Source organism: Musca vetustissima, unplaced genomic scaffold, assembly GCF_032173495.1.
Source record: "Musca vetustissima isolate MV318-11 ecotype Yass unplaced genomic scaffold, APGP_CSIRO_Mvet_v1 utg41630, whole genome shotgun sequence".
NCBI lineage: Eukaryota > Metazoa > Arthropoda > Insecta > Diptera > Muscidae > Musca > Musca vetustissima.
Window position 1 is genome coordinate 149,431 of NW_026875431.1, and position 14,651 is coordinate 164,081.

At 33.3% G+C, this 14,651-nt stretch overlaps 1 protein-coding gene across 1 annotated transcript in view; it reads right to left on the bottom strand.

The window, feature by feature from the left end:
* Nucleotides 1–13,456, bottom strand: part of LOC133337927 (villin-like protein quail) — a 51,343-nt gene extending 37,887 nt beyond the window's left edge. Inside the window, exon 1 of the mRNA XM_061546128.1 lies at nucleotides 13,412–13,456. Coding sequence (XP_061402112.1) covers nucleotides 13,412–13,450 — 39 coding nt within the window. The 5' untranslated portion in view covers nucleotides 13,451–13,456. The remainder of the gene's footprint in view (nucleotides 1–13,411) is intronic.
* Between the last annotated feature and the right edge of the window lie 1,195 nt (nucleotides 13,457–14,651).

Here is a 14,651-nt window from a genome sequence, read left to right on the forward strand (position 1 = left end):
TTCTCGGTGTCAAAATTTTTTTTTGATTTCAAGTTTTTTTTTGATTTCAATTTCAAGTGAAAATCTCAAGAACTCTTGAAGATATAGCCGATTTATTGTGTCAGCATCAAGTCACGGCTAAAGGTCTTCTCAAACTTTGAACGCGTTTTTCTCAAAACGAATGGCGGGCACGATAACTCAAAAACTAATAATCCAATCGGTTTCAAATTTTGACACGTTTCTCTGGGAGTGTGTAGCTCTCGTATGAACTAGGATAAAGCCAATCGGTGAAGATCTTCCTTATTTTTTAACTTAGTTTGTGGTAAAAAATATGCGATTTTCCAAAAAAAAAAATCAAAGTTCCGCCATTTTGTTAATTGTTGTGCGAAGTCAATAATCCTAGTTCATACGAGAGCCAGACATGCCCCCTTTCTAACACAGTTGGAATTTTCGGATTCCGATGTTCCAGTGAGGAGTTATCATGCCCGCCATCGAAAATATGGACTTTTCTTTGAACCCAAAAAAACAACAACAAATTTTGGTAAATTATTTTTCTTTCTTTTTAAATCTTCAAATATATATGTGCCAAGTTACAAACCTTAACAAGCATTGGTATTCATTTACCAGCACATTTAAAATCTTAAAAATAAAAAATCGAGAATGGGGGGGTTCCCTTAACGGAAAACTTTATTTTTGTTCGATCTATAGTCGCTCTATAGGCCATTATTACATGTACTTTTTTGAACTGAATCAGACTCCAAATTGATACTTTGGGTTCTAGTTTAAGGGGACCCCCCATTCTCGGTGTCAAAATTTTTTTTTGATTTCAAGTTTTTTTTTGATTTCAATTTCAAGTGAAAATCTCAAGAATTCTTGAAGATATAGCCGATTTATTGTGTCAGCATCAAGTCACGGCTAAAGGTCTTCTCAAACTTTGAACGCGTTTTTCTCAAAACGAATGGCGGGCACGATAACTCAAAAACTAATAATCCAATCGGTTTCAAATTTTGACACGTTTCTCTGGGAGTGTGTAGCTCTCGTATGAACTAGGATAAAGCCAATCGGTAAAGATCTTCCTTATTTTTTAACTTAGTTTGTGGTAAAAAATATGCGATTTTCCAAAAAAAATTCAAAGTTCCGCCATTTTGTTAATTGTTGTGCGAAGTCAATAATCCTAGTTCATACGAGAGCCAGACATGTCCCCTTTCTAACACAGTTGGAATTTTCGGATTCCGATGTTCCAGTGAGGAGTTATCATGCCCGCCATCGAAAATATGGACTTTTCTTTGAACCCAAAAAAACAACAACAAATTTTGGTAAATTATTTTTCTTTCTTTTTAAATCTTCAAATATATATGTGCCAAGTTACAAACCTTAACAAGCATTGGTATTCATTTACCAGCACATTTAAAATCTTAAAAATAAAAAATCTAGAATGGGGGGGTTCCCTTAACGGAAAACTTTATTTTTGTTCGATCTATAGTCGCTCTATAGGCCATTATTACATGTACGGTGAAGGGGATCTGACCAAATACTTAGAACGGCTGTTTGGATCAGTATTCCGAGGTTCAAATCAACCAAAACCTAAAGTGACCATATTTTTATTTTATGGCGTAAATATGCACCACGGGAAACAAGATTTGCAAAATATACCAGGTTTAGAAAGTGGAGATGTTGATCTCCAATCGATCAAGAGGGCGAAATATTGCCTGGACTTGGAATATAAATTCGCAGAAACTTTGACTTCAGTGGCAGTTGTGTGGGGTATCATATGGTCGGCCCCATTTTTAGGATCCAAAAGAAAATGAAGCTGTGTATTTTTTTTCAAGGAATACAACAATCATATATTCCGACATCACCTATGCTGTTGTTGTCAAAAAAATTACATTTCAATATTAAGTTAATATTTGTTTTCAAATAAAAATTAATTTTTGCAACACTTCCTCTTTATTGAAATTTACCCAACTCACAATTTCCCTGTAATTTAACACCCATATCGGCAATATCATCATCCTCTTTATCTTCTACTCCTCCTCAATTTACCAAAACAAATACCAATTTCACATTCAATCAATTCGAACATGTTTTCGTTTCGTAGAAATTTATCAATTTGTTTATGAAGGTGTTTTGAATTTTATGATCCGAACGAGATAGTAGTACCCTGCCGCTGAAATGTTGCCACTGGCATTACGAAGTCAGGCAAGCAATCAACTGAAACCAAACAGAAATTAATTAGAATGAAGGTTGATATGGGGGGGGATTCTTTGCCAATAGTCGATGTCAGGTATAAGTGGGTGGGTTGGTAGATGACTAGTTGCTTGGTTTGACTGATTGGCTGTGTTTAAACTTCGTCTTTCATGTTTAGCCTCTGATGGTGGCATCCAAAAAACGCTTCAAGTCAAATTTATTTATCTGCATATCTTCCGAACATAACTCAATTTTTTTTTCGATATGCGTAGCATATGAAATATGTTTGTAAGTCGTTAATGAGTTTTAGTAATTTTATGATAATGATGATGACGATGTACATCATCATCGTCATTATCTTGGAAATGTTCCCAAAAAAAGAAATTTATATCGGAATACACTATGCAAGTTCTAGTGTCTTTTCACAGTAGTTACACGATGTAATTATGGTTGACGTTTTGATTGCAGCTCACTCTCGTATCTCCCACGGCTATTGCTACCTGAAGTCAAGCGACAAACCCAAAAAAAAAACGCTTCCATGCAGCAGCATGAAGTAGCTTCAAATTTAAAATAGATTAATTGTTCAATGTCAGACGTGATTAAGTTTTCATTTCTTTTGTTTTCTTTCTTTGTGCTTTTTTCGTTCACTCTAATTTTCTTTTCCATACCGGAAGAAGTCTCATTTCTTATTCTTTGTTTTTTTTTTCTTGAAATACTATAATTTTCGATGGTCATTATGAAATGAATAAATATTCGGTATTTTGTTTTTCATGTGAAGAATAGAAAGTAGCAGCAGAATCTCAAGATAAATGGTGGTGGGTTTTAAAAACGGAAGAGAATACCAGGGCAATTTAAAAGCAGTAAGGAAAGTTCAAAAGTCGGACGGGCCGACTATGCTCTTCACCACTTTGGGTAGATACAAAAGATGCTAAATTTGACATGTTTGTGCTAATCGGGCTAAATTTGACTCTTTGGTGCTCAATTTACATAAAATCGGACGAAACTATATCTAAATCTGAATCGATTCCAACAAAACTCGGCATATATCAAATCTGTCAGAAACAGTGACGTAAATGACATACATTTCCGACGTATAATACATACGTCAGAAACGTCGGAAACCTACCCAAATCCATTAGGTTTTTGACAAAATAGCAATTTCCATTAATCAATCTGGATATTACGCATGCTTAACTCAAATTAATATAAAATTTCAAAATTTTCTTCTCAAAAAAATTTAGTCATTTTTACCAGTTCTAGCAAGGTATAGTGAGATATATGTAAAATAATATGTATTCTTGAAAATAACTGTATATGCTGATAATATTGAAATAAATGACGTTTACTACATTTATTACATTTTATACAGGTATATGACGTTTTCGACGTTTACACCTTTTTGACAGTCGAAAACCAAAAAATTCGTCACACGGACCATCCCTGATCAATCTAGATCTAATTCAGTACTCTGTGCAAAATTGTGTCTCAATCCGACCAATATTGGCAGTATGGTGCTCCATTTACATAAAATCGGACGAAACTATATATGGGAGCTATATCGAAATCTGAACCGATTTCAACCAAACTTGGCATATATCAATCTAGACCTAATTCAGTACTCTGTGCATAATTTTGTCTCAATCCAACAAATATTGGGAGTATGGTGCTCCATTTACATAAAATCGGACGAAACTATATATGGAAGCTATATCGAAATCTGAACCGATGTCAACCAAACTTGGCATATATCAATCTTGAACCAATACAGTACTCTGTGCAAAATTTTGTCTCAATCCGACCAATATTGGGAGTTTGGTGCACCATTTACATAAAATCGGACGAAACTATATATAGGAGCTATATATAAATCTGAACCGACTTACACAAAACTTGGCATATATCAATCTAGACCTAATTCAGTACTCTGTGCAAAATTTTATTTCAATCTTAGCAGTTTTGGAAGTTTGGTGCACCATTTACATAAAATCGGACGAAACTATATCTGGGAGCTATATCTAAATCTGAACCGATTTTCTCCAATTTCAATAGGGTTCGTCATTGCGTCAAATAAGTGACCTATGCCAAATTTCATCCAAATCGGATCATAAATGCGACCTGTACTTTGTTCACAATAATACATGGACGGACGGACAGACGGACATGCATAAATCGACTCAGAATGTGATTCTATGCATATTCTCAAGATGAACCATGGGTCTATCTCGATTCCTTTTGCCTGTTACAAACATATGCACAAAAACATAATACCTCGTACAACAGGGTGGTGAAGGGTATAAAAATCTACAAACTTTTTATATATTTATATCGAAATTGTTCTGCATATTTTTGTCTCACCTTCCGCGAACCTGTAAATTTCAATTACCACCACTTCGGTGGGGGAATGGAAATAACTACCCCAAAAAACAAATTTGGGAGGTACCCTTATGTGGGGGGCTACGCTAAAAAGTGTATTAATATTATCAAAGCTTGTGCAAAATTTCAAAGCTATATCTTAAATATTACGACCTCATGATTTCAACAAACACATATGTATATGGCTAGAAATTCATCGAGTTTTTTTTTTCGAATATAGAATTATATTCTGATGATGAATACACACACATAATGGGTTTCCAATGAATATTTCGAACTTTTGCAAATGCAATGACAAATTTAATATTCAGCCCTTCTTATGGTGCAGGGTATACAAATCCAAGTTTCAAAAAAAAAATATTTTTGTTCCATAAAAAAAATATTTCAAAATATAGGTTTAGTTTTTAAGTTCTGCTCCTTTTGAAATGAACCTAATTTAATTGTTACCCAAATATTAATGAATTCGAAAAAGAACGCCCATTCCATGAAAGGAAATACCAACCACCACCAACAGCTACCGGTTGGGAGTATCTAACTAACGATCATCAACATCCATCCAGACAAGCTACTGTTGCGTGTTTTTCTTTAATTTTTGTTGTTGGTGGCATTGCGAGGCAACCCAATGACCCCAATTAACTTTCAAATCTTTCTCAAGTGAGCGCACAAAGAATATTTGAATGAAGTGACTACCTGACCGCATCATCATTATCATCGTCTACTGTGGCTTCTTCCCATGTCTATTTTGTAACCACTTCCTCTTATGGGTGTTTCTTCTATCATGATTTTCTTTACTTCGTTCTTTGGCATGTAAATTCTAACAAAAATATTTTATTTATTTTTTCAAGTAGCCAAAGACGTGGATTTTTTAAAGAATATTTTTTCAGAGGGCCTATAAAAGGCGTGGATTTTTTAAAGAATATTTTTTCAAGGGTTTATAAAAGGCGTGGATTTTTTAAAGAATATTTTTTCAAGGGTCTATAAAAGGCGTGGATTTTTTAAAGAATATTTTTTCAAGGGTCTATAAAAGGCGTGGATTTTTTAAAGAATATTTTTTCAAGGGTCTATAAAAGGCGTGGATTTTTTAAAGAATATTTTTTAAGGGTCTATAAAAGGCGTGGATTTTTTAAAGAATATTTTTTAAGGGTCTATAAAAGGCGTGGATTTTTTAAAGAATATTTTTTAAGGGTCTATAAAAGGCGTGGATTTTTTAAAGAATATTTTTTCAAGGGTTTATAAAAGGCTTGGATTTTTTAAAGAATATTTTTTTCAAGGGTTTATAAAAGGCGTGGATTTTTAAAATAATATTTATTCAGAGGGTCTATAAAAGGCGTGGATTTTTTAAAGAATATTTTTTAAGGGTCTATAAAAGGCGTGGATTTTTTAAAGAATATTTTTTCAAGGGCCTATAAAAGGCGTGAATTTTTTAAAGAATATTTTTTCAAGGGTCTATAAAAGGCGTGGATTTTTTAAAGAATATTTTTTCAAGGGTCTATAAAAGGCGTGGATTTTTTAAAGAATATTTTTTCAAGGGTCTATAAAAGGCGTGGATTTTTTAAAGAATATTTTTTCAAGGGTCTATAAAAGGCGTGGATTTTTTAAAGAATATTTTTTCAAGGGTCTATAAAAGGCGTGGATTTTTTAAAGAATATTTTTTCAATGGTCTATAAAAGGCGTGGATTTTTTAAAGAATATTTTTTCAAGGGTCTATAAAAGGCGTGGATTTTTTAAAGAATATTTTTTCAGAGGGCCTATAAAAGGCGTGGATTTTTTAAAGAATATTTTTTCAGAGGGCCTATAAAAGGCGTGGATTTTTTAAAGAATATTTTTTCAAGGGTCTATAAAAGGCGTGGATTTTTTAAATAATATTTTTTCAGAGGGTCTATAAAAGGCGTGGATTTTTTAAATAATATTTTTTCAGAGGGTCTATAAAAGGCGTGGATTTTTTAAAGAATACTTTTTCAAGGGTCTATAAAAGGCGTGGATTTTTTAAAGAATACTTTTTCAAGGGTCTATAAAAGGCGTGGATTTTTTAAAGAATACTTTTTCAAAGGTCTATAAAAGGCGTGGATTTTTTAAAGAATACTTTTTCAAGGGTCTATAAAAGGCGTGGATTTTTTAAAGAATATTTTTTCAAGGGTCTATAAAAGGCGTGGATTTTTTAAAGAATATTTTTTCAGAGGGCCTATAAAAGGCGTGGATTTTTTAAAGAATATTTTTTCAGAGGGCCTATAAAAGGCGTGGATTTTTTAAAGAATATTTTTTCAAGGGTCTATAAAAGGCGTGGATTTTTTAAATAATATTTTTTCAGAGGGTCTATAAAAGGCGTGGATTTTTTAAATAATATTTTTTCAGAGGGTCTATATAAGGCGTGGATTTTTTAAAGAATACTTTTTCAAGGGCTGCATAAGGCGTGGATTTTTTAAAGAATACTTTTTCAAGGGCTGCATAAGGCGTGGATTTTTTAAAGAATACTTTTTCAAGGGCTGCATAAGGCGTGGATTTTTTAAAGAATACTTTTTCAAGGGTCTATAAAAGGCGTGGATTTTTTAAAGAATATTTTTTCAAGGGTCTATAAAAGGCGTGGATTTTTTTGAAAATTTTGTTTTTACAATTTCTAAATATTTGTTAGAACTAAGAAAGAAATAAAAAATAAATATTCCATTTTAAACTGTAAGTGATCGGAATCTCCTCCATTCCTTTATCCCATTCCCATATTTAAATTTCAGAGCTTAAGCATAGAGAGAAAGTAAATGGTAAATAGGAAATAAAATTTCCCAAACATTTTAATATTCAGATTTTTCTACATTTTGTTATTAAAATTTCCCACAAATTTTCTCAACAGGTAGTAGAGTTAGCATAATTTCCATTTTTTAATGGAAATTAAATGTTTAAGTTTTCTTAATAGTTCATGGTCCACTAACAGCTACCCTTGTTCCAAAAAACACCAAAAATTAAATATTAACTAAGTAAAAGCAGAGCATCCCATCAACACGTGATTACGATAAAACCCACCACCACCGACAGCAACCACTGAGTTGATGGTAATTATGGGCAATTTCAACACCTTCAAGTTCATTTACTCGTAACGCTTGCCGCTTATTTTCGAAATTTTATTTATATGGAAATAATTGGCCAACGATTAAAAAAAATGATGCCCACTTCTAGCTCACTGACAAACTTCCACCAACAACAACTGTTGTAAAAATTAACGAAAAATAATAATTTAGGTTTACGATTCATTGTTTTCAAAATGAACGACCTGAAGTTAATGATGATGGTGGTGGTGGGGTTGATGCTCATGACGATGATCTACATAAAACTATTCAGTCTTTTTTGTGTGTGTTTAAATTTAAAATGAAAACAATTTTTTTCTCATATTATGCAAATTATTATTCATAATTACACAGGGGAACAGAAGAAAAAACATATTTTGATACCTTGTTAATTATTAAATTAAAAAAAAATCGTTTAATTCGGCTTGGTAGATATTTGTATACCCTCTATTTTGAGGTACAATTTCAAAATACGTAAAATCGATTCGTAAAATGCATGGTTATGCCATTGTAAATTATTGCTAGCAGAACATGAAATACCAAACTACAGAATCTCAGGTTAGAAAATTCGGCTAGAGCCTTCATAATATCGAAATTCTTAAAAGTTCAAGAAATTGAGGTTATATTGAGGCTATTCGATATATATTGATAATTTTTGGTGGGGAGATTTGCTACACAATGACAACTCAAAATATGAGATTTGAGCCAGTTTGGATGAAAAACGTGCTCAAGCTCCCTAAAATATCGAAATTTTAGAGGTATCGCTATATGGGGGCTACCTTAAAAAAGAGACCAATTTTGATAATTTTTGGTGGGAATATTTGTTAGCCAATGAGAACCCAAAATATGAAATTTGAGCCAGTTTGGCTAAATAACTTGCTCAAGATCCCCAAAATACTGAAATTCGGGAGGTACCCTTATATGGGGGTTACCCTAAAATGTAGAGCGATTTTCATAATTTTAAGTGGAAGATTTGTTAGCAAATTCGAACCTAAAATATCAAATTTGAGCCAGTTTGGTTGAATAACGAGCTCAAGATCCCCAAAATACCAAAATTCTGGAGGTATTCTTATATAGGTGATACCCTAAAAAGGATAACAATTTTCATAATTTTTGATGAGAAGATTTGCTAGCCAAAGAGAATCCAAAATATCAATTTAAATTCAATTCGGTTTAAAAACATGTCTAAACTTTCCAAAATATCGAAATTTGGGTGATATCGCTTAATGGGGGCTACCATAAAAAGTAGTCCGAAATTGGTAATTTTTGGTGGGAATATTTCATTGACTAGGAGAACGCAAAATATGAAATTTGAGGCACTTTGATTGTAAGACATGCCCAAACACCCATAATATCGAAATTTGGGATGTATCGCTATATGGGGGCACCAATGTTGACAATTTTTGGTGGGTAGATGTTCTAGACTACCCAAACCTAAAATATCAAATATGAACCAATTTGGTCGAAAAACGTGTCCAAGCTCCCAAAATATCGAAATTTGGGAGGTATCTCTATGTGGAAGCTACCCTAAACGAAGACCAATATTGATATTTTTTGGTGGGAACATCTGCTAGTCATCGAGAATCCAAAATATCAAATTTGAGTCAGTTTGGTTGAAAAACGTGGACAAAACTTCGCAAAAAATCGAAATTCTAGAGGTACCCTTACGTGGGAGCTACCCTAAAAAGTGGACCAATATTGATAAATTTTATTGGGATGATTTATCAGCCAATGAGAACCTAAAATACCAAATACCAGACAATTTGATTGAAACACGCGCCCAAATTCCCCAAAATACCAAAATTCAGGAGAGCTAACCTAAAAAGTATACCAATATTGATGACTTTTGGTGGAAAGGTTTACTAGCATATGAGAACCCAAAATACCAAATTACAGATAATTTAATTGAAAAACATACTCAAGCTCCCCAAAATACAAAAATTCAGAAGATACCTTTACATAGCATCTATCCTAAAATGAAGGCCAATTTCGATCATTTTTGGTAGGAAAAATTGCCACCCAATAAGAACCCTAAATAAATTGATTGAAACACGTGCCCAAGCTCCCCAAAATTCTGAAATTCTGCAGGTTCTATTATATGGCAGCTACCCTAAAAAGTAGATAAATGTTTATTATTTTTGGTAGGGAGGTTCACTACCCAATGATAACTCAATGTACTAGGATACAGATAAATAATTTGGCTGAAAAACGTTCCCAAGCCCCCGAAAATATTGAAATTTGGAAGGTACACTTACATGGGATCTACCCTAAAAATTAGGCCAATATTGACAATTTTTGGTGGGAAGATTTACCCAAAATACCAAATTACAGGCAATTAGGTTGAAACACGTTCTCAAGCTCCACAGAATTCTGAAATTCTGGACGTTCTGTGATATGGGGGCGTGGACCAATATTGATCATTTTTGGTAGGGAGGTTTACTACCCAATGAGAATCCAAATTACTGAATTACGTTCTCCTTGATTTAAAAAGGTACACAAAATCCGTGAAATAACGAATAGTGTAGTGTACCGTTACATGGGAGCTACCCTAAAAAGTGGACAAATACTGATAATTGTTTGTAGTAAGTTTTACTACCCAATGAGAATCAAAAATACGAAATTATATCCAATTTTGTTGAAAAACGTTCCCAAGCCCCCCAAAAGACCAAATATTAGGAAGTACCCTTATATGGGAGCTACCATAAAAAGTAGACCAATATTAAAATTTTTTGGTATGGAATTTTACTACCCAAGGAGAACCCAAATTACAGTCAATTCGTCCGAAAAACGTGCCCAAGCTCCCTAAAACACTGAAATATAGCAGATACATTTATATTGGGGCTACCCCAAAAAAGTGTATAATTTTTTGTGTGACAATTTGTTAGCCCATGCGAAACGAAAATACCAAATTACAACCAATTCGGTTGAAAAAATAAACCGAAATTTAGGAGGTATCGTTATATGGGGCTTATCCCGAAACTTGAGTCTTTATTGAAAAATTTCGATGAGAGGATTTGTTAGCCAATGAAGATTTGTTAGCCGCCCATATAAAAGTCCCAATCGATTGTATGTATTTTGAGTGTCCGCCTCATGGTGGAGAATTTAAAAACTTCGGTCAGGCCGAATCTACTAAGGTTTTTACTTGTTTTAAATAATTTTCCCCCCGACTTTACAACCTTGGATGTGTTGGTATTCTCGAATTGTTTAGATTTATATTTTTTTATTTTTCAACATTTTTTATTTCCAATTTGAGTTCAATATCACATTCATAACACCCATAGGTTAATAAGTGAAAGCACGTGTTGCATTTTACACTTCACTTTTTAAACTCAAAACCCTTCATTCACTAACTAACGTTCGAACTAATGAATGGGGAGTAAACCTAACATACAAATGAATGGGGTTTTTTCAAATCATTTCATTTCAAATGCAAATCTATTTGGATTGTTATTTTAAAATATATACATTTTTTATTTATTTTAAACTAATTAGCAAAAATAGTTTATTGAACTCCAATTTAAATGGTCCAGTTTATGTAAACATTGCGTAAACAAAATTGAAATAATACATTGTTTAAACTTTCTATGGACGGCCAACAAACGACAGACATCTGTCTGTCGATTGGTCGAATGGTTGGTAAATTTCGAAAATTGGAAAATTTGTGTTTTCCTATTTTCGTGTTATGTTTTCCTCTGCGTTAAAGTCATGCAATGGTAATTTGCGATTAACACTGCACTTTTGGGCATGAAGGGGGTGTGGGTCATTACGAGTTAAAGCTTGGTATATAAAAAGTGACTGGTTAAAGTAAGACAGGCCTAAGATGTGAATTTTATTTAAAAAATCCATTGTTTTGCATTTCTGTGCGTGTTTCAATGTAATGAAGACTGCATTTGGCTTATTTAGTTCGAATTCAGATAAAAATCTCCAAAAAATTGCATTGAAAAATCGGAATCCTTAGCTGCCGAAATATACATTGAATCTGAGGTTTTTATACTTTCCACCATAAAGAGATGGAGCGTCGAAATTCTGCACATACAATGTTGACACCGCTAGATTGTTTTTTTACCCGCCACCATAGTATGGAGGGTATATTAATTTTGTCATTCCGTTTGTAACTCACCGAAATATTCATTTCCGACCTTATATATTCTTGATCAGGGGAAAATTCTAAGAAAATTCGATCTAGCCATGTCCGTCTGTTGTAATCACGCTATCTTCCGAAGGAATTGAGAAAGGCTGCTGAAATATTGCATAGGGTTGTCTTTTGTCTGCAGGTAGGTCAAGTTCGATGATGGGATATATGGTCCACGTTTAGGGATAGCTCCCATATAAGGGTACCCCCAATTTTCGGTATTTTGGGGTTCTTTAGCGCGTTTTTCAACCGAATTCGCTGAAATTTGGTACATTGGGTTCTTATTGGGTACTAAATGTCTCCACAAAAAATTATAAATATAGGTCCACTTTTTCTGGTAGCCCCCATATAACGGTACCTCCTATTTTTCAGTATTTTGGGGGTTTTGGTCGTATTTTTCCACCGAATTGGCTGTAATTAAGTACTTTGAGTTCTTAATAGGTTTCAAATGACTCCACAAAAAATTATGAATATAGGTCCATTTTTTCTGGTAGCCCCCCATATAAGGGTACCCCCAATTTTCGGTATTTTGGGGTTCTTGAGCGCGTTTTTCAACCGAATTCGCTGAAATTTGGTACATTGGGTACCAAATATCTCCACTAAAAATTATAAATATGAGTCCATTTTTTCTGGTAGCTCCCATATAAGGGAAGAATTATTAATAGTCAACCCCTTTTAAGCGTAGTCCCCATATAACCCCATTTTTTATATTAATATAATTATCTGATTTTTCCGCGTTTTGGGTTTGGTTCTAACACTCTGTTGTAATCATTTCACCTGCGAAGCATATCGAGATTAAAAAAACATATCGAGAAAACGGTTCGATAATGAACTATATGTGAACTATAGCCCGCATTTAGGCTTAGCCGTGGCCACTGTGTGGGAGGTACCAGAAGGCATGGACCGATATTCCCCAAATTCGGACTTGAACTAAGTTTGGAAGACATAATAAGATGGGATGAAATAAAATTTTTCTGAAACGTATTTGGTCCAATGTGTGTCGATCACAATTGTAAGCCGAACATCACAACACAACCTACGGTGAAGGCAATCTGGAAAAGTAATTAAAAGGGCTGTACTGAATATTAGTAATATTCGGAAAATATGTCAGGGTAAGGAAGAGATGCTGTTTACCTCCAATCGGATAAGAGGGTGCAAATAGTGTGAAATATTGCCCAGGCTCGGAAAAACATCCGCTGGCAGTTAGAGTTCCGTGGTAGTTGTGTAGGGCGGCCTCTTCTGACTATACTGCTCCGCCCACTGGTTATGTTTGTCATGTGTGTACGAATACGGAGTTTGCATACTGTATGTATGTTTTCTATTAGAAAATTGTCAAGAAATCCTGCAAGTCTTCTACCAAAATATTATGTCAAGGTAACCATGATCATGTCCTCTTCAGTATGTTGGAACATATATTTTAATTATAAGCAAACACACACACATACACTTCTTCTGACCTGATAATAAGCACTAGGCAAACTTATAACTATGCCGAATGTAGATTCAAATAATGTTGACACCCTTAGGTTTTGTTGTTTTTTACACTTCCAGTTCTTTTTCTGTGACACCAAATTTTGAAAATAAAAGTTATTACCAATAACTAAAATTTATGTAGCAACTTTTCACAAAAATATGGGATAAAATATTTCACCAACATTTAGGAGAAATTGTTGTAATAACTTCTTACCTGTTTTATAAAGTTGAATTGTAAGGCTTTGGTTGCCATTTTGCTTTGATTTTGGAAGAAGACAGCTGGGTCAAATACTTCGGCTTCGACAATATTTTATTTTGAGTTTTTTTTTAACTATTTTATTAACAACCAGTGTTAATTAAAATAAATTGTTAATATTTTTTTAATTTTGTTTAAATTTCTTTTGAAATTTTTAAATATTGTTTTTCAATTTTTTTCACCAAATTTTTCTTTTACTTTTAAACGAAATAAAATAAATCCAAAATTTAATTGAAATCCACTTAAAAATATTTTCACATTACAATACCCGAAAATTTCGTATTTCACTTCAGATAAATGTCACCTTTTTATTTAAAAATATCCCGGTGTATTTTTATTTAAATTTGTATTATTTACATTTAATTATTTTTTTCTTCTCGCTTTTTAAAGTTCTCTGTAAATCGCCACCTGTTGATCTTTCTCTAGTTCTAATTTCTCCTCTTCTTTCTCTATTTGTTCTATTTCTAATTTTTGTAATTTACAACGAAGTTTGTTTTAATTTTCTTTTCTGTTATTTTAAAGTTTGGCGTATGACCGCTTTGCCTCGATCGGTATTCAAAACTGAAATGTCCAAAACAAAGTCGGAACAGAGTTTGTGTTTTGGTCAAAGTGTGGTCGATCGGTGGTGGTGGTAGTTGGAGTGCTTTTCTTTGTCGCTTTGTTTATGCTTTTTTGTTGGCTGTTTGTCTGATGGTTTGTTAGTTTTGTGTATCGCACAATGGGTTGGTAGTTTTGTGAAGGTATAGCAATGGTCAAGTAAAAAATTTTTTTCGAGGCTTATAAAAGGCGCGGATTTTTTAAAGAATATTTTTTCAAGGGCCAATACAAGGCGTGGATTTTTTAAAGCATATTTTTTCAAGGACCAATACAAGGGGTGGATTTTTTAAAGAATATTTTTTCAAGACCCAGCAAAGGCGTGGATTTTTTAAAGAATATTTTTTCAAGACCCAGCAAAGGCGTGGATTTTTTAAAGAATATTTTTTCAAGACCCAGCAAAGGCGTGGATTTTTTAAAGAATATTTTTTCAAGACCCAGCAAAGGCGTGGATTTTTTAAAGAATATTTTTTCAAGACCCAGCAAAGGCGTGGATTTTTTAAAGAATATTTTTTCAAGACCCAGCAAAGGCGTGGATTTTTTAAAGAATATTTTTTCAAGACCCAGCAAAGGCGTGGATTTTTTAAAGAATATTTTTTCAAGA